Source organism: Scardinius erythrophthalmus (assembly GCF_964197995.2).
Source record: "Scardinius erythrophthalmus genome assembly, chromosome: 21".
Classification (NCBI taxonomy): Eukaryota; Metazoa; Chordata; class Actinopteri; order Cypriniformes; family Leuciscidae; genus Scardinius; species Scardinius erythrophthalmus.
In genome coordinates this window covers 34,502,945-34,525,915 of record NC_138241.1, presented here as the reverse complement: position 1 = coordinate 34,525,915, position 22,971 = coordinate 34,502,945, and the positions used below count along the sequence as shown (strand labels likewise).

General features: G+C 38.3%; 1 protein-coding gene across 4 annotated transcripts in view; it reads right to left on the bottom strand.

The window, feature by feature from the left end:
• Nucleotides 1-317: 317 nt before the first annotated feature.
• mymx (myomixer) overlaps nt 318-22,971 on the bottom strand; it is a 46,876-nt gene continuing 24,222 nt past the window's right edge. For 2 of the 4 annotated variants that reach the window (XM_081351430.1, XM_081351429.1), the window contains exons 13-33: nt 22,825-22,906; nt 21,265-21,414; nt 20,873-21,022; nt 18,991-19,247; nt 18,358-18,478; nt 17,419-17,616; nt 17,129-17,281; nt 14,871-15,088; nt 13,990-14,173; nt 13,117-13,272; nt 11,735-12,046; nt 10,854-10,961; nt 6,226-8,157; nt 5,540-5,605; nt 5,340-5,420; nt 5,099-5,185; nt 4,386-4,477; nt 4,214-4,299; nt 3,858-4,130; nt 2,789-2,896; nt 318-1,815 (exon numbers count right to left, since the gene is read on the bottom strand). In XM_081351430.1, the coding sequence (XP_081207556.1) occupies nt 1,586-1,815; nt 2,789-2,896; nt 3,858-4,130; nt 4,214-4,299; nt 4,386-4,477; nt 5,099-5,185; nt 5,340-5,420; nt 5,540-5,605; nt 6,226-8,157; nt 10,854-10,961; nt 11,735-12,046; nt 13,117-13,272; nt 13,990-14,173; nt 14,871-15,088; nt 17,129-17,281; nt 17,419-17,616; nt 18,358-18,478; nt 18,991-19,247; nt 20,873-21,022; nt 21,265-21,414; nt 22,825-22,906 (5,044 nt within the window). In that variant the 3' untranslated portion in view covers nt 318-1,585. The remainder of the gene's footprint in view (nt 1,816-2,788; nt 2,897-3,857; nt 4,131-4,213; nt 4,300-4,385; nt 4,478-5,098; nt 5,186-5,339; nt 5,421-5,539; nt 5,606-6,225; nt 8,158-10,853; nt 10,962-11,734; nt 12,047-13,116; nt 13,273-13,989; nt 14,174-14,870; nt 15,089-17,128; nt 17,282-17,418; nt 17,617-18,357; nt 18,479-18,990; nt 19,248-20,872; nt 21,023-21,264; nt 21,415-22,824; nt 22,907-22,971) is intronic. The other 2 variants (XM_081351431.1, XM_081351432.1) reach the window with 2 other exon arrangements.

Here is a 22,971-nt window from a genome sequence, read left to right as displayed (position 1 = left end):
TTTAAACTGCTGTAATGACCTTATTTTCTTTTTAAGGCACAATTCAGCTACTTTTTTCTTTTTTTTTTCTTTTTTTTACAAACTGAACATATCAGCATAATCCAAAAATGTTTTCCACTGTGAAAAGTCTAAAATAATGCATTACATGTTTAAATGTGTACAATTGGTCATAAACACCCAGGCCACCAATATCTAAACAATAAGCATCATATGATACAGTTAACCCAGACCGTAACAATACTTCTTCCCATAAAAATCTCCTTCTAAAATGCACATGACACAATGCATTAGTTTAAATACCGAAAGCAACACTAGAATAAGTGAATCAAATGTTTAGTTTGGAAACACACGTGTTAAAGGGATAGTTTGCCAAAAAATGAATAAATGAATGACAGAATTTTCATTTTTGGGTGAACTAACCCTGCAAGACCACACAGAACTCAAACCAACACAGAAAAACATGACAAGCTGACAAATAATATGTGCCAAAACCTAATAAAAAATAAACAATGACTGGACAGATTATTGCAATCCAGGCCAAAAGAACATACATGAACTGAAAACACATCAGACCACCTCAACTGGAATATGGTGGAAACACCGAATACATTACATAACAAAAGTCTCGTATCAGTAGATTCATTATGGCAGCTGTCACCGTATCCACAGCAAACTTCACTCATTAATGCACATTTAAAACAACAATGCCAAACAAGGGACTTTTAGCATGAGAAAAAAAAATCATCCAGAAATGAAACTCAACTCACCCTTTGGATGTTGCAAACTCAAATATCTCACTCTCTTGATCCAGTCCTTCTTTTAGAGGGCCACTTTCCTGCAGAGTTTTGCTCCAACCTTAATTAAACACACCTGACCCAGGTAATGAAGGCGTTTGGGATTACAAAAAATATCCTCACAGGTTGAAGCTAAATTCTGCAGGATCGTGGCCCTCCAGAAGGACTGGACACCCCTTTTACATAACGAAAGGGGTCAGTCAAGCTCCAAAAATGACAAAAAAAAGCACCAAGGGAAGATTCTCACACAAGTCTGTTTCTCACACAAAGCTGTTTTATGACTTGAGAGCAATTGAAATATAGTGGACAAGTCACATGCACTACTGTCATGATACTTATGTGGTGCTTTTTGTCATCAGAAATGATGAACTGTTATTCCAGGGTTGTCTTCTCTGCATTTTCTCCTCTTTTCTAGCTTGTTTGAATCTAATAAACCTGGCATTGTATATTATGAATATCATTGGCTCTGTGACAAATTGCTTTTGTTCCTCTTTAGATAACATCATCTGCTAAATGCATAAATGTAAATATAATGTTCCATGAAAGAAAGGGTCATATTGGTTTTGAACAACATGAGGGTGAGTACATTTCATTTTAGGCTAAACAAACCCGATATCAAAACGGCTGAAGGAATGAATATTAAACAACCATACAAGATCTCATTTAAAAATGACAAAAAATGATTCTCGATATCATATCCATAAATAAATTGTAAGAAAAAAAGTTTTTCAGAAGCGTTTAACTTGTGTCCTGCACATGTCAGTCAGGGTCTTTGTCACAGAAAGTGTCAGTCACTCCTTTTTCCCAAAGAACTTCCTGAAGACGGATTTGTTGGGTGGCCGCGGGAGGCTCATGTAGCTCCTCATGGGTAGATCGGAGAGGGACTCCTCGGCCATCGCCGAGCTTCTACTGACCGACGGCATCTCTCGATCTCCGATGAATAAAGTCACCGAGTAGCTGGAGCTGCTGTCCTGGCCTTTGCCTGAAGGGGGCGCTACAGGCTTTATCCTCTGATACGTGGCTGTGGACAGAGATATCAGTGTTTAAACTTTATATATACAATGCATGATGTCAAGCCTAGATAAATGTACATCTTCACGCTTTATTCAAATATGAGTAAAAAGTCAGTTGTTTTATTTGTGATGATAACGCAATGAAACATGCCAAATTTTGTGGGACATCATTTTTGGTCAGGCTGTCATTTAAGAAATTATGAACAAATGCAAAAACAAGAGAGAGCCAACAAAATAAACATTAATAACTGATTATGTTGCAGTCATTGTATAGCTTTCCTGTAGCCAAGAGTAGGTCATGGTTTCTGTTCCTAGGAATGCAATGCATGAACTGATTAAATATATACCTTGAATGCAATGCATGTCGTTTGGATAAAAGCATCTGTCATATGCATTAATGTGTGAATATAGTAGTGGCAAAAAGCGGCGTCCGGAGGGGATATTTGTTTTTAATGACCCTAAAAGTTTGATTAAACCATAAAAATACAAGGGAAATATATATATTTATATATTATGAGGGAAGTACAAAAGACTATACTTGATTAAGGTATCTATCTGAAAAAATTATTTGGCAAAAAAAGGCAAATTACAGCTACAGGTTTTATTTTACTATGCAAAAAATAAAAAGCATAGATAAACAGAAAGCTTGCATTGACTACATCATAATTAGTTATTAATATTTCATTGGTTCTGTCTTGTTTTTGCATGTGTTCATAATTTCTATGACAGCCTAGCCAAAAATGATGTCAGCACATTTAGCATGTTTCATTGCGTCATTATCACAAATAAAACAATTGACTCCAAGCACAACTATGCAATATGCTTATTTAACTCATTTTTGATAATATTTGAATAAAGGGTGAAGATGTCAATTTTCCTAGGCCGGACATCACTTTTGGACACAACTGTACACCATTATATAGCACCGTTTCTAAGAATGACCTGTTTACATGGCAGATGTTGTGAGTGCAGTGGCTGTACCTGAGGTAAAGGAGTGTGAGCGTCTCTTTTCACTGGTCCAGCCCTGAATGGTGGACATAGAGGACAACTTCTGTCTCAGAGACTCGCCATGAGACTCAAACTCATCCTCTACAGAGAGAAAAAACAGAACATGAATCATTCAACCTCTACAGGACAAGCGCAGACAGTGTAATTGAGTAACAAAGTACTTGAGGTGAGAAAAAATGTGACCAAGTTGGAAATGACAAAATCCAGAGCGCTGAATAGAAGTGCTTCTCCAGAAATAGAAATGCGCTGACAGCAAACAGATGTGACCATGCCTCATAATGTCTGCGTGAAGCTCGGCTCATGTTCAACAGAGGCCTCTACTGCCCTCTTTTGGATGTCCAAAACATTTGTCTAACATATTATTTATTGATTACTTGCATTAGTGGCCAGTGTTGAGGAAGCTACTGTCAAACTAAAAGCTAAATTTATCTCATGTGTGCTTTTAAATACATTATACTAGCATACTTAAGATAAATTATATATTTAATTTGATATTTATTTAAAAAATTTATTCTACAACAAGGCAAAATACTGATTAAGAAAATGATTATTTTTTTTAACTTACTACTTTGAAGCTATTTATAGATCAAATATCCAAATTTATACACATTTATTATAAATGATACATTTTATAATACAATTGGAGCCATTTTTCTGGAACAATAACAACGAGGGTTTATGAAATACATCTATAAACTTAATTTATAAACAAAAATAAAATAATTTATAATATAATGGTAATGAACAGCAGCATTTCAAGTCAACTTAAATGGCTATATATATACATGTATGTATGTATGTATGTATGTATGTATGGATGGATGGATGGATGGATGGATGGATGGATGGATGGATGGATGGATGTATGGATGGATGGATGGATGGATGGATGGATGGATGGATGGATGGATGGATGGATGGATGGATGGATGGATGGATGGATGGATGGATGGATGGATGGATGGATGGATGGATGGATGGATGGATAGATAGATAGATAGATAGATAGATAGATCTATCCAGTCTTCACACAGTTTCTCACCAGAATGACCTGCATCTGTGAATGAGGGGAGCACCAGATCCTGATGTGTTTGGTGGATCTGCAGAGCGTCACTGGTGTGCACTATGATCTCTTTGGTTCGGCCTGAGGCAGGCTGACTCTGTGCTAAAACCGTGGTGGTGACATAATTTCTCACGGAGCAGCGACATTTATCTCCATACTGACAGTCTGAGATAGGAGGAGAATATCTAGAGAGCGTCGCTGAAGCTGAAGACCCATGACACTTCGATCTATTCACTACAGAATCACTGGATCCTGTAGAGAGAGAGAGGATCTCATTTGAATATGACTGTAAAAACAGACTTTTAAAGACAGACAGATAGTAAATGGTATAATACCAGTGTGTGCTTGGATTCTAAGGATCCATTTCTTCATCATAAATCGTGAGGAGGCACTGAGGAGATACTCAGATCCATCACGCAATCTGAGAGAAAATGGTAAAACAAGTTAAGCGATTCAAACTACTTCCCATCTGTAACTAAAACAAATCTTTAGTTGTCCATCATTTACCTCAAGCAAAAGCAGTTGGGTTTTTTGGTGTACTCCGGCGACGGTTCACACACTGCTCCAATTAGGTTCAGAGGAAGGCTCGTCACACAGCTCTATAGGGTACAAATACAGACTCGTTTTGGTGAACTCATATCCTAAGCTGCTTTACAGCTGTCATTGAATGTAATTCAAATCACAATTCAACCTTGCAATTTAACTAGGGATGCACCGATGTGAACATTTTGGCCGATACCGATAACCGATACTTCTTGATAATTGAAAGCCAATAACAGATAAATTGGCCGATAAATCTAAATCCAGATTTTTATATAATTTTTGAGAGCCTGATTAAAAAAACAAAAGTCTCACCATTAAAGTACATTTCCCAAGCACACAATTATAATAATCTCATTATGTTATGTAGCCATATGACAGCACATGTTGCACTTAACTATATTTTCCTTTCCTTTCATATTTCAAGCAATTAAAAACCATCATGTTGAACAGTGCGCATCTGAAGTGTCTCAGCTGAAGGAAATAATCCATTATTTATCAGCTTTAGTATATCGGCCTAATTTTCTTAATGGGCCGATAACGATTACATTAAAAATGACATATATCTGCCGATATGGTGGCCGATATATGGTGCATCCCTAAATATAACTAATGACATCTGTTTGCATTAAAGTTACAAAAGGTTTTGCAAAGCCAGATCATGAAGTCTTCAAGCTTACCTTGAGTGCATCTTTCCTGTCCTGATAGAAACATATTGTTTGTTTGTACAGCACAGCATGATAGGAGTTCCACGCCCTGCATGGTGCCTGAAATAGCACATTTAGCTTATTAGTTACATAAAGACCAACGAAAAATGCACCAAAATAACCTAAACCACAGGTAAAAGCATGAGGCTTGTGACACAAAATGCTCATTTGTCTTGGTTTGTGTGAAGAAAATATCTGTAATTGTGATATTTACCTTCTTTCCACCAAGTTGTAGTTTGTGTTTCCTCTCCAGTGTGCCTTCCATAGACGGCAGTTCCAGTTCTTCTCTTGCACTCTGAAAAAGATCGGTCAAAGTTCAGAGTTAACAACCATTATTTTCACAATGAATAGATAGTAATGTAAGTAAATAACATGTAAACTTCTGGTATGGTCTGCAGTTTAACTTCTGTTTACCTGGATATCAGAGTTATTGGTGCCATCCAATCCCATATGAACAGACAGGAGGCTCATGGACTGGTCCTGTGGAGAGAGGAGGACACATATCAATGCATTAAGTACTGTGACAAAAACAGATTAAACGGCACTAATAATAACTACAACAACAATGGGGATAATGATATGAAATGTGCTGGCCACAAGATTTCGAAAAAAGAAAAAAACTCAATCCTCCTGGGAAGATCCTATTTTAGCCTTTCAGTGCAAAAGCAACAAAATGAAGAGAATTTTATTATGCATGTTATTTATTACATTGAATGATGGGAAATGTAACCTGTCACCTCATAAACCAGCCAAAGTAAGTAGTATTTTCTGGCCTTAAAGAAAGCCCTAAGCCTCCCACTGTTGAATACAATACTCATCTCATAAAAATTATTCTGACATGTTGTGAAGGCAGAACAAGTCAACAGCTCAACTGCTTAACCCAGAGGTGTCCAATTTTGAAGGGTCAACATCCAGCAGAGTTTAGATCCAACACTTGCCCTGAGGTTCCAAGTAAACCTTGATTTCCTCGGTTCAATGCGTTTAAATAGGGTTGGAGCTAACCTCTGCAGGACATTGGCCCTCCAGAAGCAGGACTGGACACCTCGAACTTCCTAAACGACAGGGTTTGACAGGATGAATTGCCAACTTGTAGACCTCACCTTCATAAACCCTGTTTCCTTCTCCTCCTCTTCCTCCTCCTCCTCCTCCTCCTCTCTATAATGGTAGATATACTTTTGCTGGTCCTCTATTTCAGGTAGTTTCACCGGATCTGAAGCAGTTTCATTAATGGCCACCTGTTTGTAAACCTGTTCCCGCTGAGTGAATGCAGCCCAAGACCTTCTGTCCCCTTTATCCAGAATTGTACACTCTTCCACCGAGTTCTGCCGCTTCCCACAACCCACCATAGACTGGATAGATGGTGGCAGTCGAAACTCTGCCACAAGAAGGTTGGGTGCGGAGGCTGTGACCAACTTTCTGAAGAGTCCTGCTTGTTCTTTGGTTGAGGGTTCCCTGTGCTGGTCTGGAGAAGAGGTTGCTGTCAAAGCCTGGTAGCCGTTATACATGATATCAGAGTTTAGACTCTGTCGGTAGCTGTTGGTGTGGTTCCAGATGTCCTCCAGCTCCTCCTCTTCCAGCTCAAACTGTTGGTGGTCAGGATGAACTGGATCCTCAACGTCAATTGATAAAGTGAGGCTTTTGTCTTTGGAGAACTCTAAGTTCCTGTTGGAGACTCCTGCATCCAGGGATTGTACCTTCCCAATGGTCCTCTTGGGAACTGGACACTCTGAGGAGTCTACGTACAAACTCTCTGAACACAACTTGAAACTTCCCGAGCTGGAGTGACCAGAGTCCACTGAGTCCTCTCTTCCATTGGCTCTGAAGTTCAACACCACCTGAGATGCATGGCTTGGACTCAACTGTTGAGTGCTTGAGGTCTTTGTTGGCCTATTGAAGATGTGTCCATTAAGATTGTGAACCAAGGTATGGATGCTAGGACATACATGAATCTCTGCTGTAGTTGAGCTGTGACTGGGAATCCCTTGGCTTGCATCTTCTGGCGGACTTACATAGTGGTTTTCTTTGTTGTCGAGTTTAGTTCCCATTGTGTCCCAACTATCCACCTCTTCTTTGGGCATTGTACTTATCCCAGACAGGTGTTTCTGTTGGAGTAATGAGGGATGATTCTCCTCAAATGAGATGTGTTCAATGACTGGAGAAGGTGGAGGAGGAAATTCATCTTCAGTAAATGAAATAGTGTCAATCTTTTTGGAGTCTTTACAATCAATCTTAAGGATTACTTCACCTGGAGAAGTTAGTTTGGACTCTACTTTTTGCGTTGGAGGTGAGCGGGCAGTTTTAAAGGTGCTCAGAGGTGTTGGACGATCAACCTGAGAGTCCTGGTGCTGAGAGTCTGTCTTCTTTTGCTCGGGAGGGCCAATTGTAATGACATCTTGAATGCTAGGGATAAGGCTCATATCCTTGGGCAGGTCGAAGCTCAACACCGAGCCCAAGGACAGAAATCTGCAGTGGTTCTTCACATGTCCGTGGGTGGCAACCTCTAAGGTGTGATGAACTGAAGATCCAACCTCTCCAGAACATTCTGCATCTATGTCTTTCACTAAAGGGTTCTTCATGTAGTCCAAGACCTGAGTCTCATCGCTGTTTGGTTTTCTTGCATTTTTCCGCTTCTTCCTTTCCTTCAGGGGCCAAGTATCATATATGACTGGTTCATGTACAGGTGGCAAACCAGCCTCTTCTGACACCTCTTCTCCCATGATTTTCTTAATGGTGTGTCCACGGTCATCTTTCTCTTTCTTCCCCTTCTTGCTCTTTCTCTTCAGGCTGCTGAAGATTGAGATGTTGCCATTCTTTGGCAAGAGGTGAACAGAGGGGTTGTTGTTGGCCTGTTGAAGGGTGTTTTCTGTGGAGGTCGAGGGGTGCGGAGAGGTGCAAGTGGAGGAGAAATCATACAGGGATGTTCTGGGAGAGGAGGATGAGGGCCACCGGGCTTTGTCTCTGGGTAGCGTCATACTCTCATACACTGGGGCTACTGCCATGTTGTTTTCCATAACATGCAAGTAAGTACTTACCTAAAACGAAAGGAAAAGATTGCTTTAGGGTGTTATTTTATCACTTTGTTCTCCCATGCATGAAGTGTTTAGCATGCATAAGTGTCACGCTTCAATACAAAGTTCACCCTTTAAAGATACATCATGCTAATTATCTGATGTAAAATGGTCCAAAAATCATTTGGACAGTTAGGTCACATATAAAAAAAAAATGCATGAATGTCGTTGCATTGCATAAAAGTTATGAAGTGGCATATACAAACTGTTGCTGGTCTCAAGGTCATTTTTCATGCATGTATGAAATCGGTTATCGTTGAATTCATACAGGTGCAGCTTATCACATTAACTATCAACATTCACTCATGTTTCACAACCACAACGTGTTTTCATTTTGGACCTTGTGTTATCTTTATAATAAATGTAACTTGGTTTGATATTTTATCATCTTATGCAATGACATTCATATTTAAGTGTGGCTTAAGCATCCAAAAACCTTTTATGGCCAATGCAATTCATAATTCAAACACTGATGCACAAAAATGAGAATTTGAATAATCATTTGTGTAAATAAGTGTTTTAGTATCTGAATACACACCACTTCTGTGAGTGTCTGGCTCACATAAGCACACACTCCATTAGATTTACAAGAGAAAAACATGAACACATACAAAAGAACACTAGCATCACTACACAAGCACACTTAGGTTTTTTTTTTTTTACTCTGGGTTTTAATAAGAATCATCTGCTGTTAAACATGTCGTCATACACAGCTGTAATGGCTTGACCTTTCACCCCGTGACTAATCTTGTGCTTCTCTGGCAGCCCCAGACCATAAATCACGCAGGCCAGTCAGGAGGGCCTTCTAGAAAGTTCACAACAAATTTCTCCAGCACCCCCCACTCCTGCTGGGAGCCATTTCAAAACTCAGCGATCATGGGAAGTGGAGGGTGAGGTCACATCTCAGCACAGCGCTGCTGTCATCAGGCTTAAAGATAGCTTTTGTAAGAGTGAAAAACTCCACTTCATGCATCTTATCACCTTTCTTATCATCTGCTTCCTCCGTCTCTCTCCGTACATGCATATCTGATTAAAACAACCGATTTGCAGCATATCTTTAGATCTAACAAAAGCCCCTGGCCTCTGTTGGTTTCAGACTCTTTTGTCATGATGGAGCAATAGTTTAAAGAGAATGAGGACTAAACTTTTGCTCTGTTCCTCAAGTTACTGTATAAGTTCAGAAAACTTGAAACACTCATTTTAGAGTATATGTCTGGTCTTAAAGGTGCAGTAAGTGATTTCTGAGAAACAAATATTTTAAATCACCAAAAGAAACACGCCTCATCTTGATAGCTCCGCCCCCAAATTTACGAACACACTATGGGCCCTATCTTACACCCGGCGCAATGCAGCGCCAAGCGCGACGCAAGTGTTTTTTGCTATTTTAAGTCCGACGCAGTTATCATTTTCATGTCCTGCGCCATGTTGTTTAAATAGCAAATGTATTTATTTTGCGCCCATGGGTGTGCTGGTCTGAGAATGAGGTGTGTTCTGGCGCATTGTTGGCACGTTGCTATTTTGAGGAAGTGAAATAGACTGCGCCATTGACCAACTGAAACCTGGTCTAAAGTCAATGGCGCAATATATATATATTTTTGTTATTTAAAGAGCGTGTTAGTAATGTGCGCCTATAGCCCGGTCCACAACGCGACATGCCAAATATTTAAAATAAAAGGATAACAATGTAAAAGATTATTATTGTGTACTTAAAGATATGGTGGAATCCATTATTATTATTAATAATCCTTGTGTATTGTTACGTGTATCCGGCTTGTCCCGTAGATGTTCTGCTTGCGTACTTTTACCTTGCGCACGAGCAGATCCGTTTGCGCTCTGGAGACGCGTTCGGTCTTTCCACGGTCGGTCTTTTCTTTCGGTTCCCTTTCCGCTCTGATTGGTTTAACTCACGTAAATCCCAAAACACACCCATTGCTCATTTAGAGAATAGGGACAACCCTTTTAGAACATGTGCCGGGAGCGCCGACCATTTTTCCCATCATCAAACTAGCAAAAGCTGAGTCAACTTGCGCCCTGCGCTTTAGACCATGTGCTTAGATCTTTAAAATAGGGCTTCACAGACCCTAGAGCCATAATAAAATTAGGATACTGCAAATCCATGTAAGGCTACTATATGCTACTATATTTTGAAGTCCCTGTAACCGTTCCAAGAAACACACTTTTATTTTTGTTGCAATTACTTTCAAAACTTTCCCAAAGACAGTTTTGTAAACAACCCGAACGTCTGAAATGAGGCTTTATGTGTGTCTTGGAAGAGTTTCTTGCCTTGGTTTCTAATGCTTCCTATCTACTGGCAGTGGAAGTGGCAATTTCCTCAGTAATTTTTTCATTACCTGCCTATACCTGTTTGCAATCTCCCCTTAACCACACCGACTCGTCTTCCAAAGTCTCTTTGGCTTTATCGAGTTTCCAACCACCAAACAAACAATTGATCAGGCCAGTGGCTCTTTTTCAGAATAGCATACTATTATACTACGATTCTGAGATGTACTGCAATGCGTCTTTTTTTTAAATGATACGATGAGATGATTTCTCTTCTGAAGATCATGGTGTTAGTCAGTCCATCACACTACAGTCCTCATGCACACAAACAAACCATGTTTTTGTTTTCTCATGCAGGGCCACCGACCAACTGTATTTACCTCTTCTGCACTGTGTCGATAAATCTTTTTCTTTTGCTTTAAACTACCAAAAAGCCCCTGGCAGCGCTTCCAAAAGCTTTTACAGGCAGAAGAGTGAGACTCAGCAGGCTGAAGGAGAACGCACAAGAAAATCAAACAGAAAAGGATGTCGATGAGGAAAGAGAAGAGAGTAATTTCTTACTCTCTTAGAGAAAAATTAGAGAAGAACTTAGAGAAAAATTTCTGGCACAGTCAGGGGTAAACACAATAAATAAAATGTAAATATTTCACACTTATTCAGTCATGTGTAGATCACATTACATACTGTTTTGATATTGGGGAAATGTGTATCACTATAGCACAAGTAGGCCTACGTCTGACATTGTTGTTAGTGGTATTATCATATATATCTTGCTTTTGAAATGAGGCCAACACTAGATCAGAACTATGTCTAACATTGTAAAAAAAAAAAAAAAAATCCTCTTCCCCAATATCAAAACAGTATGTAATGTGATATTATGATATAATGAAATAACTGTTTGGCAGAGGTAGGTACAAATAATGAAAAATCAGGAGTGTTAATATACAGAGCATCAAAATTTAAGAAACTTAATTTAAGAGAGTCCGATATTTTCGTATGTGTTTTTACGTATTCGTCATTCTTTGACTCTGAAAAATGATTGCTACGGATGTGAAAAATGCAGAAAATCGAACCCGTTCTGATTTTTTTTGTGACGGACGAAAGTTTCGGAGGCAGTGTGTAAAAGTGATTGACACAACAAATTTTTTAACGTGCGAAAATTTCGGACTCAGTGTGCAAGGACCTTAATAGAGAACACAAACTAGAGCATTGCATCATCGACAGTGGGGTGATATGTTTGTGGTGTTTGCATTATTCTCACCCTGTGCACAGGCTCGGGCACCGGCACGCCACTTTCCCTGCCAGGTGCCTGTACCTGGATCTGTGTGTCTCCAGAGTTGCTGAAGCTGAGGATGAGGTTGACGGTTCCTCCTACGGCATTGGGACTGGGTTCCTCCAGAACCAGGTACGGGGAATCCGGACTCTCTAAATGACTGCTGTCATCGCTTCCTTTAGGACTGACACTCTTCATCACCTCATATCCATAATTGTGCTGCAAACTATCCTCCATGTCCCCAGTGAGACTTGTGAGGCTTTCTATTCTGTTCTGGGGGACTTCGGTTGAGGTTTCCACCTGAAAGAAGGCAGAATTCGCATGCTTAATGAGGAGACTGCATTTTGGGGTCGATCTAATGAAAACTGACTGTAAAGGATTTGCCAGATTTCACAAACAAAATAAATAAATAAATAATAAAACAAATCTTATTTTGGGACCAGTTAAGGGAATGTCTAATGCTATTTCATGCATTCTGACTTCTCATGCATGGCCAAAGTTTTAAAAAATGAGTTTTGACAGAGTATTTCTGTGCCAAAAACACTCCTTCAGGATTCGTTAAAGTTTTTTTGGGGGATGGCCCTATATGATGTCATAAAGGGTAAGAATTCCTTATATGGGCACTTCTCTCGGAAGAGCGCGCACACACACATCAACCAGAGCGAGAGCAAGAGCAACGTCGGCAGCGCTGTCATTTTATTTTTAGACCACGAAATCAACAATGTCACCAAAGAAGTGTGTTCTTGGTTGTGAGGAAAAGATAACCTTCTTCAGCTTCCCAGTGTTAGGGGAACAGTGGATGCAATTCATTTTTCAGCAACTGAGTTGTGCAAGTGTGTTTTTTTGTCAAGTCAAGTAACCTTTATTTATAAAGTGCTTTTTACAATACAGATTGTTTCAAAGCAGCTTTACAGAGATAACATCCTCATGCATCGCTTTCTGCCAGGACTTTTACGGGCTTTTCCCAAACCACTGAAGTGACGTCGACTTCCGGGTTAGCGGTAGCATTAGCCATCAGGCAAGTGTTATTTAAATAAACTCCTGATGTACTTACAAACTTTCCAATGCCTCGTTTTATGAGTACAGAACCTATTTGTACTACTGTAGAAGTTTGGTGCCACTCTGGGCATTATTAGTGCGGTAATTTACCAGATACAACCTTGGATCCATTAGCGCCTGCACTAAACCATCCGGCTGATATCTCTAAATAAGCTCTAACTTTAATAATGTTCAACCAAGGGAGAAAAAAGGCTTCTGGGGGGTGTTTGGCTCGAGGTCATGGTGCAAAGGACCCTAGGTTGGTTTCACTCCGAACCATCCCTTTAAGTTGATTTTTATGATAATTAAGCACCATCATTAATGGGATCTACCTGTGTTTGCGAGGTGCAGACCGTGGCTTCAGAGTAAATCGCATCTGTCTGAGGCTCTTCAACCTTCTGTCTGCTCAACAGCTGATCCTTCTGAGCCCTCCAGTGGACCAGGATCCATCCCAGCATGCTCCTCAGCTCCTCCATCCGCTCTCTGATCTGATCACAAGACAAAGAGCAATGGAAAAAACATTCGATCATTCTTGTTTCTGTCATCCTAGAGGAAGCTTTTATTGGTTGTACTCTCAAAGGAGACATGAGGTAAATTAGTTGTCAAACAGTATGAGTAGAGCTATAAATTGGGCAAAGCAATTGAAATCGATATTAAAGAGGATTTATGCTTTTTTAGTGTGTAATGTTGCTGTTTGAGCATGAAAATGGTTTCCTCCAGTGGGAGTTCTTCTCTATATCAGTGTCAGTGTTTCTGAACTCCCTGAAACGCCTCCATTGTAGTCTTGAGTTTCTTCCGGGAACGAACACGTCACAATATTCCTCATTTAAATAATTAATGCGCAGAATAAAGGGGCGGGGCCTGGTTGAGTTAGTTAGTAGTGTGTTAAACTGGCGGTTATGGTAAGGGGCGGGACATTTCCCAAACACACTCAAAGCGCTCGACCAATCACAACACACTGATCCAGCCGACCAATCAGAGCACAGTGTGCTTTCAGAAGGAGAGGCTTCATAGAGACAGGAACTAAACAGAGCGTTACTGACAGACGAGCTGCAACAATGGAGAATATAGGGAAAATAATGTGTTTTTTGATCATTCGAGCATGAAATCCTGTTCTAGTAGAGCCCAAAAAACGGTATAATACAACCTCTTTAAAGAAACTTTATTTGTGATATCTCTTTTATTTATACAAAGCATACTCATACCATTTTGTTAAGGTGATGCTCATCGCCAAAGAGTTTTTCTCCAGCCACGGTGAGCTGATCGAACTCCTCAAACTTCTGTTCTATCTGCCGATCCAGAACCTCGACCAGAGGCTCCTGGTTCTCTCGGCTCTGACGCAGAGCGCTTTCTGAGAAAATGCAGGAGCGGGTGTCTTCTGTCCAAGAGCTGTGGGAGAGAAGATGAACAGCAGTGGGATGAACACAAGAGCTTCAGGCCAATACACACAGCTCAAGATGATGCTTACCAGACCTTGAAGAGATGAAGAGAACACAATGTGAACAGGCATTTCCCACTAATAAATAAAACATTTTAATAAAACAAGCTCTGCAAATAAACTTAGAGAACATTCCTGGCGAATCACTCAAAAACATGTCCAGGCCATATTTCACCCCAAAATCAAAACAAAGAAATAAAAAATTATGTGTTGCATTTATATTTAGGATTTATTTTTTTAAATACTAAAATTATGCATACTATTTTTTTAACCTAATTAATTACATGATGCGCTGATTAATTAATCACAAATCATTTTGTCTGAGAAACTACAGCCCAAAGATCATTTAAAGTCATTATTGTGTTAGATAACAAAAAGTAGCTTTATAAAGAAATATTTGGATTCAACATAGAATTTATTACATATAAACTTAAGACTACAATGTGGCCACAGCATTTTATTTTATTTTTCAGAAGTTGCATCTGAAGTGGCATTTAGATGCATTTTCACAGACAGCTTGATGGTCTTGATGGATGGTGATTCTGGGGTGAGTTATGACCTGGACATGTTCCTGTGAGGTAAATCTTTAGTTTTAACAGTATGTGAGATAAAAGAAGGCCTTATTTAATAGTTTCATCGTTTCCTTACATCATAGCCAGGTAGTTCCTGAAGAAATGGCGCAGGTGCCCAAACTGCAGGAGTCTCTCCTTGTTTTCAGACACACTCTTGCCGAGCTCTTCCCAGGAATGCAGACTGGTCTGAATCTCAGATCCTACAGCGTTCATCCTTTCTGGACAAACATCTGACAAACGGCTCGCCAGACTCTTCATGGCCTCGACCTCCTCCTTTAAGATCCTGTATTCAGCCTGGAGACAGAAAAGACACCCGTGGTATTCTACCTGTGCTATTTTGGCAGTATAAACCCTAAAAGGAACCATATGCTTTACATATGCAATGCTGGCATCCCTGACAGTGTTTCTGAATGTAATTAACAGTGTTAAAGGCTTAATAAGAATCAAGCCGTTCAGTGTTTCAGATCTGCGCCTGCAAAACAGAGATTGTCAGATGCCTTATGCATGAGCGTCAAACTATTTTAGTATGAGCCATTAGGTCATTTCTTGCGCTTTGGGGTTTCCAGACAGATGTGTGTGTTTGTGCTATGCACGCTATTGAGGTTGCATTGCAAAGCACCTCACAATGCACAATGCTGCAGTCACAAATAAATCCACCGACACGTACAAATGCACATCATAAATGCCAAAAAACTCTCACACAATGGAGTCCTGTGTGGATAATTAAGTAATGTGTGGGCTCACTGACTTTATTAACATCTATTGAACGAAACAAGGGTCTGGCTGAGCCTCAGTGCATGTCAAACTTTAACCACAACAGGAAACTAGATTCTAGAAACAATGTGCTAAAACAAAAGAGAGAAAGCCATTTCCATCAGAGGTCACCGAGTCCCGGCAAACAAGATGCTTCCTGTTCTCAAGAGCGCGTTGGCTAGTAAGTGCTTTGGATGTGTTATGGTTTTGCAAAAACACTTGGTTGCTGTCTGGAATGACTTTTGTTGAAAAATAAACAGCCCCACAAAAAGGTGAATCTCATGAAGACATATTCAGGTCACATTTCACCACAAAAATATGCATGAATAAAACAGCTCTATTTTTAAGACCATTTTTTTCATTGTGATGTAATAATAATAATAATACATTTACATTTAATCATTTAGCAGAAGCTAAATGTAATGTTAATATAATTCATATAACCAACCAATAATAATATTTTTTTATATTATTAGTTGTGAATATTTTTATTAGCAATATTTTTATTTTATAATTGTATAAATATTAATTTTATAATAATATTATAATAATTAGTTGAAATCAAACAACAAGACTAGACTACCATAAGTCTGACATTATTATGCAGCTCTCTAGAATACTCGATTTTGACTGGTCGAACTAAATATTTGTGTATGATGACACTAAACTGTATTATTAACCATTTTCCTACAACTCTATGCAGGTTTCATGGTTCATATCACCCCATAGTCTTGTTTGTCTCACATAATAAAATAATTTAAACTAATTTCCATTGTGATAATAATAATAATAAATGTAAAAAAATATTTGTGATGATTATTGTGATTATTTTCATGACAATTAAGTAATAAAAAATAGAAAATTGCGGTATTAAAGTATTTTTTCATTAAAGTCCCCCTGTGGTGAAAATCACGTTTTTAATATTGTTAATATGCTTTAAGACAAAGCATGTGTAAATTCATAAGTCGACAGCATTGCTGAGTATTTCCTCCTTAAAACTGCAGTGAACCAAAGACAGTCTCAAAAACACGCTTTGAAATCGCTGGTGTTTCTGACGTCACAAACTACCTCGTAACCAATCAGATCAACGTGTGATCGTCAACCAGTGGATCTCTGAGCTGAGGGAGTGAGTGGAGGCGGGGCTCATTTGCATATTCATAGAACCGTGTATACTAAATGAGGCAAGGGTGTAGAATTACATTCAAGCTATTTTAAGGCATGAAGAACATTTTTTTTAAGGAAAAAACGCTTAAATATGTTATTTTGGTGATTAAAGATGAGTTTTAAGAGATAAAATAATTGACTCCAGTGGACTTTAAATAAAAAAAAAAACAATTTTGATTAAACTTTATAGTATTATTTTGCATTAAGTAAAAATGATAAATTATGGCAGAATCAGTTTTTTTTTTTTTTTTTTTTTTTTTTTTTGCATTACAGCAAAAAAGAATATGAGGCGAAAATGTGCTAAACTGTCATGGCATGAAAAGCCCTATGAAAAGGCATGTTCTTGACAGGTTTTGTGAGATTCACTCTAAACATGTTTCTCTGTGAGTCCATTAGGAATGTTCAGAGTCGCCGTACCTCCAGCTGGTCCTGGTACTCCTGCAGGACATCCAGACCACATCGATCCGGCTCACACCTCACAGCCATCTCACTCTCCATCTCTAGCACATCTATGGCCAGTTCAGCACAGCGCTGCACACACTGCTCCACGCGCACACACACCATGGCATGCTGGGAAACGAGGAGGACATGAATAGTACCAGGAATAACAAACACTTATGCTTACGCAAAATGCTTCCTTGCCAGGTCTGCCTTAACACAAACATTAAAAAGTTGATCTGATATAATTGATTTCCGATTCTACACACCCTGGTGAGCAGTTCCTGGATGCTCTGGTCATGTGACTGCGAACGGCCCCGCTCTCGAGCCGTATCGTTGAGCATCTCCACAGCTTCTCTGAGTTCCTTCACAGGGTTTCCGATGGCTTCCATCAGGGGCTCGTCATCATGTTCGTTCCCCTGTAAACCCAGAAGAGACGGTCCAGAGTCCAGTTCACTGCACAGCGGCTGCAGGAAAACACAGCAATAAAGAATAAGACTAGAACAGCTAGGAAATCAAACCAAAAGAATAGACTAACATGAGTCTCACGTTATTATGCAGCTCTCTGGAATACTCGATTCTGATTGGTCGACCATGCCATTCTAATCATATAATTATATTTAGAATATTATTTTTATTTATGCACCGATAGGAACATTTTGGCCGATACCGATAACCGATAACCCTTTATATTTGAAAGTCGATAACCGATATATTGGCTGATTGATCTAAATCCAAGTTTCTATATAATTTTTGAGAGCCTAATTACAATTATAATGATAATTATACGTAGTATAACTCATAATTTTACGTAGCCTATGTGACAGACTTGCGCTGCACATGTCGAACTAAACTGTATTTTCCTTTTTTTTAAGCCATTCCAATCATATTTAAAGCAATTCAAATCCATCATGGCGAACATCTGTGTCTCAGCTCAAAGAAATAAACCATTATTTATCGGCTTTAATATATCGGCTAATTATTTTTTTATTGGGCCGATAACAATAACATTAAAAATTAACATTTATCGGCTGGTACCGATATGGTGGCCGATATATTTTTACAACATTTATATTCAACGAGAAGGTCATGGGTTCGATTCCCAGGATATGCATGAACTGATCAATGTACACCTTTCAATATAAGTCACATTGGATAAAAGCATCTGCCAATTGCACAAGTGTAAGTGAACTGGGAAAAACCCGAACCTGTCCCACGGTGCTGTAGTGACTTTCCTCAAGCTCCACCTTCTCCAGGAACTCGGTGAGCATCCGCGTGTCCTTCAGCTCTGAGCTCTGTTGGGTCAGCGCCATCTGCACACGGCTGAACCTGAAAGAAATACTGACGTTCATGCATGTTTTTTCGATAATAACTTGTATGAAAGTGAAAGAAAAGACTTGTGCTGCCACTTGAACTAATAATAATAATAATAAAAATAATAAGTTTAATTTATACAGTGCCTTTCCCAAGCTCAAGGACACTTAACAATAACAGTAAAGAACAAACAGTAAGTACATAATAAATTGACAATAGACATTTGTCCAGTGCAAGAAATCAGCGATTGCATATCGCATTCCAACAGAAACAATAACAGAACAAATCCTAATCTGTACGTCGCTTTGGACAAAAGCATCTGCTAAATGACTAAATGTAAATGTAGAACAAAAAAAAGTTAATTGAGTTAAACACAACAGTTAATAGTTAAATGTTAATTAACTTAGGTCTGTCACTACACATTTAAAGTGTCAAAATGCCATTTATTGTTTGAATTTCATGATAAAATGGACAGAATGGACATCATTATAAGCAGCATCTGTGCGTCCTGAACTGACAGCACATACTTCTCCTCCACGGCCTTCAGTCGGGCTGGAAGCAGCTGAGTGTGGAGATGTCTCTGTTTGCTCAGATGATCTACTTCCAGTCTGAGGTTCTGTAGCTCCAGTCCCCGGGCCTCCAGCTCCTGCTCCAGCTGACAGCTCTCCTGCTCCGCCACGCTCACAGACTCGGGGTCTCCAGCCAGAGACGCCTGTGTGATGGACAACTCCACCGCCTCTAACCAGGCCTCCAGACTGGCCAACGCCTGCAGCATCCGCACCACCTGGCAAACACAACCAACAATTCACATTTATTTGTAAAGCGCTTTTCACAATACACATCATTTCGAAGCAGCTTTACAGAAAATGCATGAGTTCACATTACAATCTACACAAAGCTGCTATGTGCTTTTTTTAAATACTGTAAATATTCGTTGCAATGCACAGATGCACTCATGAGGCAGAGCACACTTACGTCTTATAATTAGAAATTTGCTGTATTGCTTTGTGGGATACAATATTCCATACAGGTTGCTCTGATTTTATCCTGCACAATGTAGGGATATATATACTGCATACATTTGCCAAAATATGGTTATTTTGCATTTTAAATATTTTGTGTGTGTGTGTGTGTGTGTGTGTGTGTGTGTGTGTGTGTGTGTGTGTGTGTGTGTGTGTGTGTAGAATATCTTTTATGAATTAGATGAATTAATGAGTCCAAAGGATACAAATATGTCCTTATGATTTTAATATAATTTTGATTATTTTATCATTTTTTACTCCTTTTATACTTCTGTTTTAATCATTTTTTGTGCAAGATATCTAATCTTTTGACAGTCCAATGAAATAGTCCTAGTATTTTTAATTTAATTATGTTATTATTTACTACATTTTTGCCCCTTTCATGTTACTTTCTTTATTAACAATTTATTTGTGTTTGTGTGTGTAGAATATAATATCTTATGGCACTCCAATGAAATAATGAGTCCAAAAGATTAAAATCATACAAATATGTCCTTGTGTTTCTTATTTTTTATTTTATTGAATTAAATTTTAAATTTTATTACATTTTTGCCCCTTTCTTTTTCAGTACACTTTTGCGTGTATAAATATTTGCCTGACATTGTATGTTTTTTGTATTATATTTAAACAACTTTTGCATTGTGATGTTATTTTCAAGACAATTACATTTTTTCCACAAAAAATCTTATTACTGTAAATGCATCTAGACATTTAATTTTTGAGTTTTTATTTTTGAGTTATTATCATAACTGTAATAAAGTAAATATTACAATATTAACTGTGACAATAATAGCAATACAATTGTTTTATTAAGTTTATCAGCATAAATTAAATATATAATTTAAATAAATACTTACACATATAGAAAGAGAAAGATTAAATGTTTTTAAAAACCTTGACGGTATTAAAAATAGGCTTATATATATTAAACATACTATTTTTAGAAAGAGTATGCAAAATGCAATGATCAATATTTCAAACAGTAGTGTTACATTTTGTCACATGACCTCATGTTGCGTAGTTAATTCATCTTGTACATTTATACTGTGTTTTTGCTTTTATATTTCAGTTTTGTGAACAATTTAACTTTTTACCGTGCAATCAAAAAAGAAAGAAAGAGTAATCATGACTGATCATATTTCCTTCATCACACTGGAAATGGATTCTCAATGTTGTTGCATGCATTGCATTATGGGATACAGTACTCCACACCATGCGCTCTACTTGTATATTTCGGCAAATGTAGTAGTTTATCTGGGCATTTTTTGCATGCTAAGCAAAATAAATGTCATATTGTGCTCAGAATACATAGTGCATACTACTACTTTCATTCAAAAACAGAAGGCCTGTCAGTCCAAACACTCAAAGAAACACTAGATGTGTGTACCCTGTAGTTGAGTTCCTCTGAGACCTTCAGGACCAGTCCGTTCCGCTCATGTCTTCTCTTCAGCTCGTCCCACAGGACCTCCAGCTGACTCAGAAACTCCTGGATCTTGACGCTGCCCGGATGCTGAGCCCGCACCAGACTGTGACCCTCCTGGATGGAAACACACACTCTTACTAATAACACAACTGAGCATTTTGTGTGAGTGCTCCCTCATCTCCTCATGCTATAGTCAATCTAGCCCTAAAGTAGATACCGATACCGATAATCGGTGTTGGCCGATAAAAGCTATTATTTTCACTATTGGCCAGCAGCCATGATCAGCGCTAACACACACACACACACACACACACACACACACACACACACACACACACACTGCCAGCTGCGCTCACCTTCTTGACCAGCTCTATTCTGGCTCTGTTGGACAGGATCTCTTGTTCCAGTGAAGCCTGACGTCTCTTGGCTGCGTCGAAACCGTTCGGTCCGTCCAAACTGCACATTTGAGTGGCCATCGCAACGCTGTCTTTGAGCCAGGAGAGAGTCTGTGGAAAACACAGAGAGAACATGAACACATAACACTGCCTACTCCCTACAGTCTTCCTCACATAAAGTGAACAAAAGACACAACTTTATTGGTTCAATGATTCCAATAGTTTGACATTAGCATGTTGCTAAGCTAACAACACAATACTCTAAAAAAGATATTCTGATAACTAATTCTAATTATACTTCTTCTAAACTAAATGTATTCTAATGAATAATCATTATAATAACAATAATAATATTAAACTAAGTATAGTTTTTATTTTAATAAGAATTAAATAATTTAACTTTAAAATTAATTATCAATTTGTAATTAATTTTTCTCATTGATTTTCATTATGATTAATGGCTTAATTATTACAATTGCTAATAATATTTATTTTTATCATATTTATCAGTAAAGTAAAAATGTGATAATATTCTTTTAATTATATATATATATATATATAGGCTATATTAAATTCATATTCATGTGTGTTTATATATATATATATATATATACACACACACACACATATACACACATTAATATGAATTTAATTTCTATAAATATAATTCAAATATAATAATATAAAAAATAATTAAGTCTTATTTCTAAGTGACATTTCTAATTTATTTATTTATCAGTATAATATAAATGTTATAATATTGTTACTTTAAAATAAATGCTATATATATATTAACTTTAAAAAGTCTGATTTCTAATTAATATTAATAAAAATTATAACATTAAATCAAGTATTTTAATAACTTTTATCATTATTAATCATTATTAATAAACATTAAATGTGATTATTGTATTGATTTTATTACATTTATCAGTATAATAGCTTTTTTAATAATACATAAAACATTCATATTATTTAACAGTCTGATGTATAATTAATATTATTAGTTCATTAATATGGATGCATCCACCATGAGGCCAGGAGCACACCTACTATGCTGTATTCTAGGTATAGGCAGCTCACTAGCTTTGAACAGGACCGAGGTGTCACATTGCATGGAAAAATAGGAAGACATATTTCCAACAGAAAGAGAAAAGAAATCCATATTTAGACCTGGCTGACCTCTGAACCGCTGGCTACTTGTGCCAGACTGGGTTCAGAACCCGCTGACTGGGTCTTCAAGCCAGAACAATTCCTGGAAGTCACATGCACTCGCGGAGACCGACACCGGTGTCAAACAAACACACTATCCTCAACCAATTAGCAAAAACCCATCCATCATCAACCTTTCATGAGTTTATTTAGGAGGAATCCAAACTCTCAGTTAAACCGCAGTAAAAGCAGGTTTGCTGATGTCGGCTGGAAGAGCTTCCCTGTTCTGTCCGATTGGACACAGTTGGTGTTTTCGAAGCATAAATGATTGTGTAAGGATTGTGTAATGGTTCAGTAATAAATGGGCACCTTGTCTGCAGAAACGGTGAACTTCTGGAGTTGCGTGTGGAGCGGTGGGTGGCCGATGGACTCGGGCCTCAACGCGTTCCCGCTGTAAAGTCAAACACAGGACCTCTATTTAACATGCTTCTCTAATTTGCATGAGTGCAAAAATGT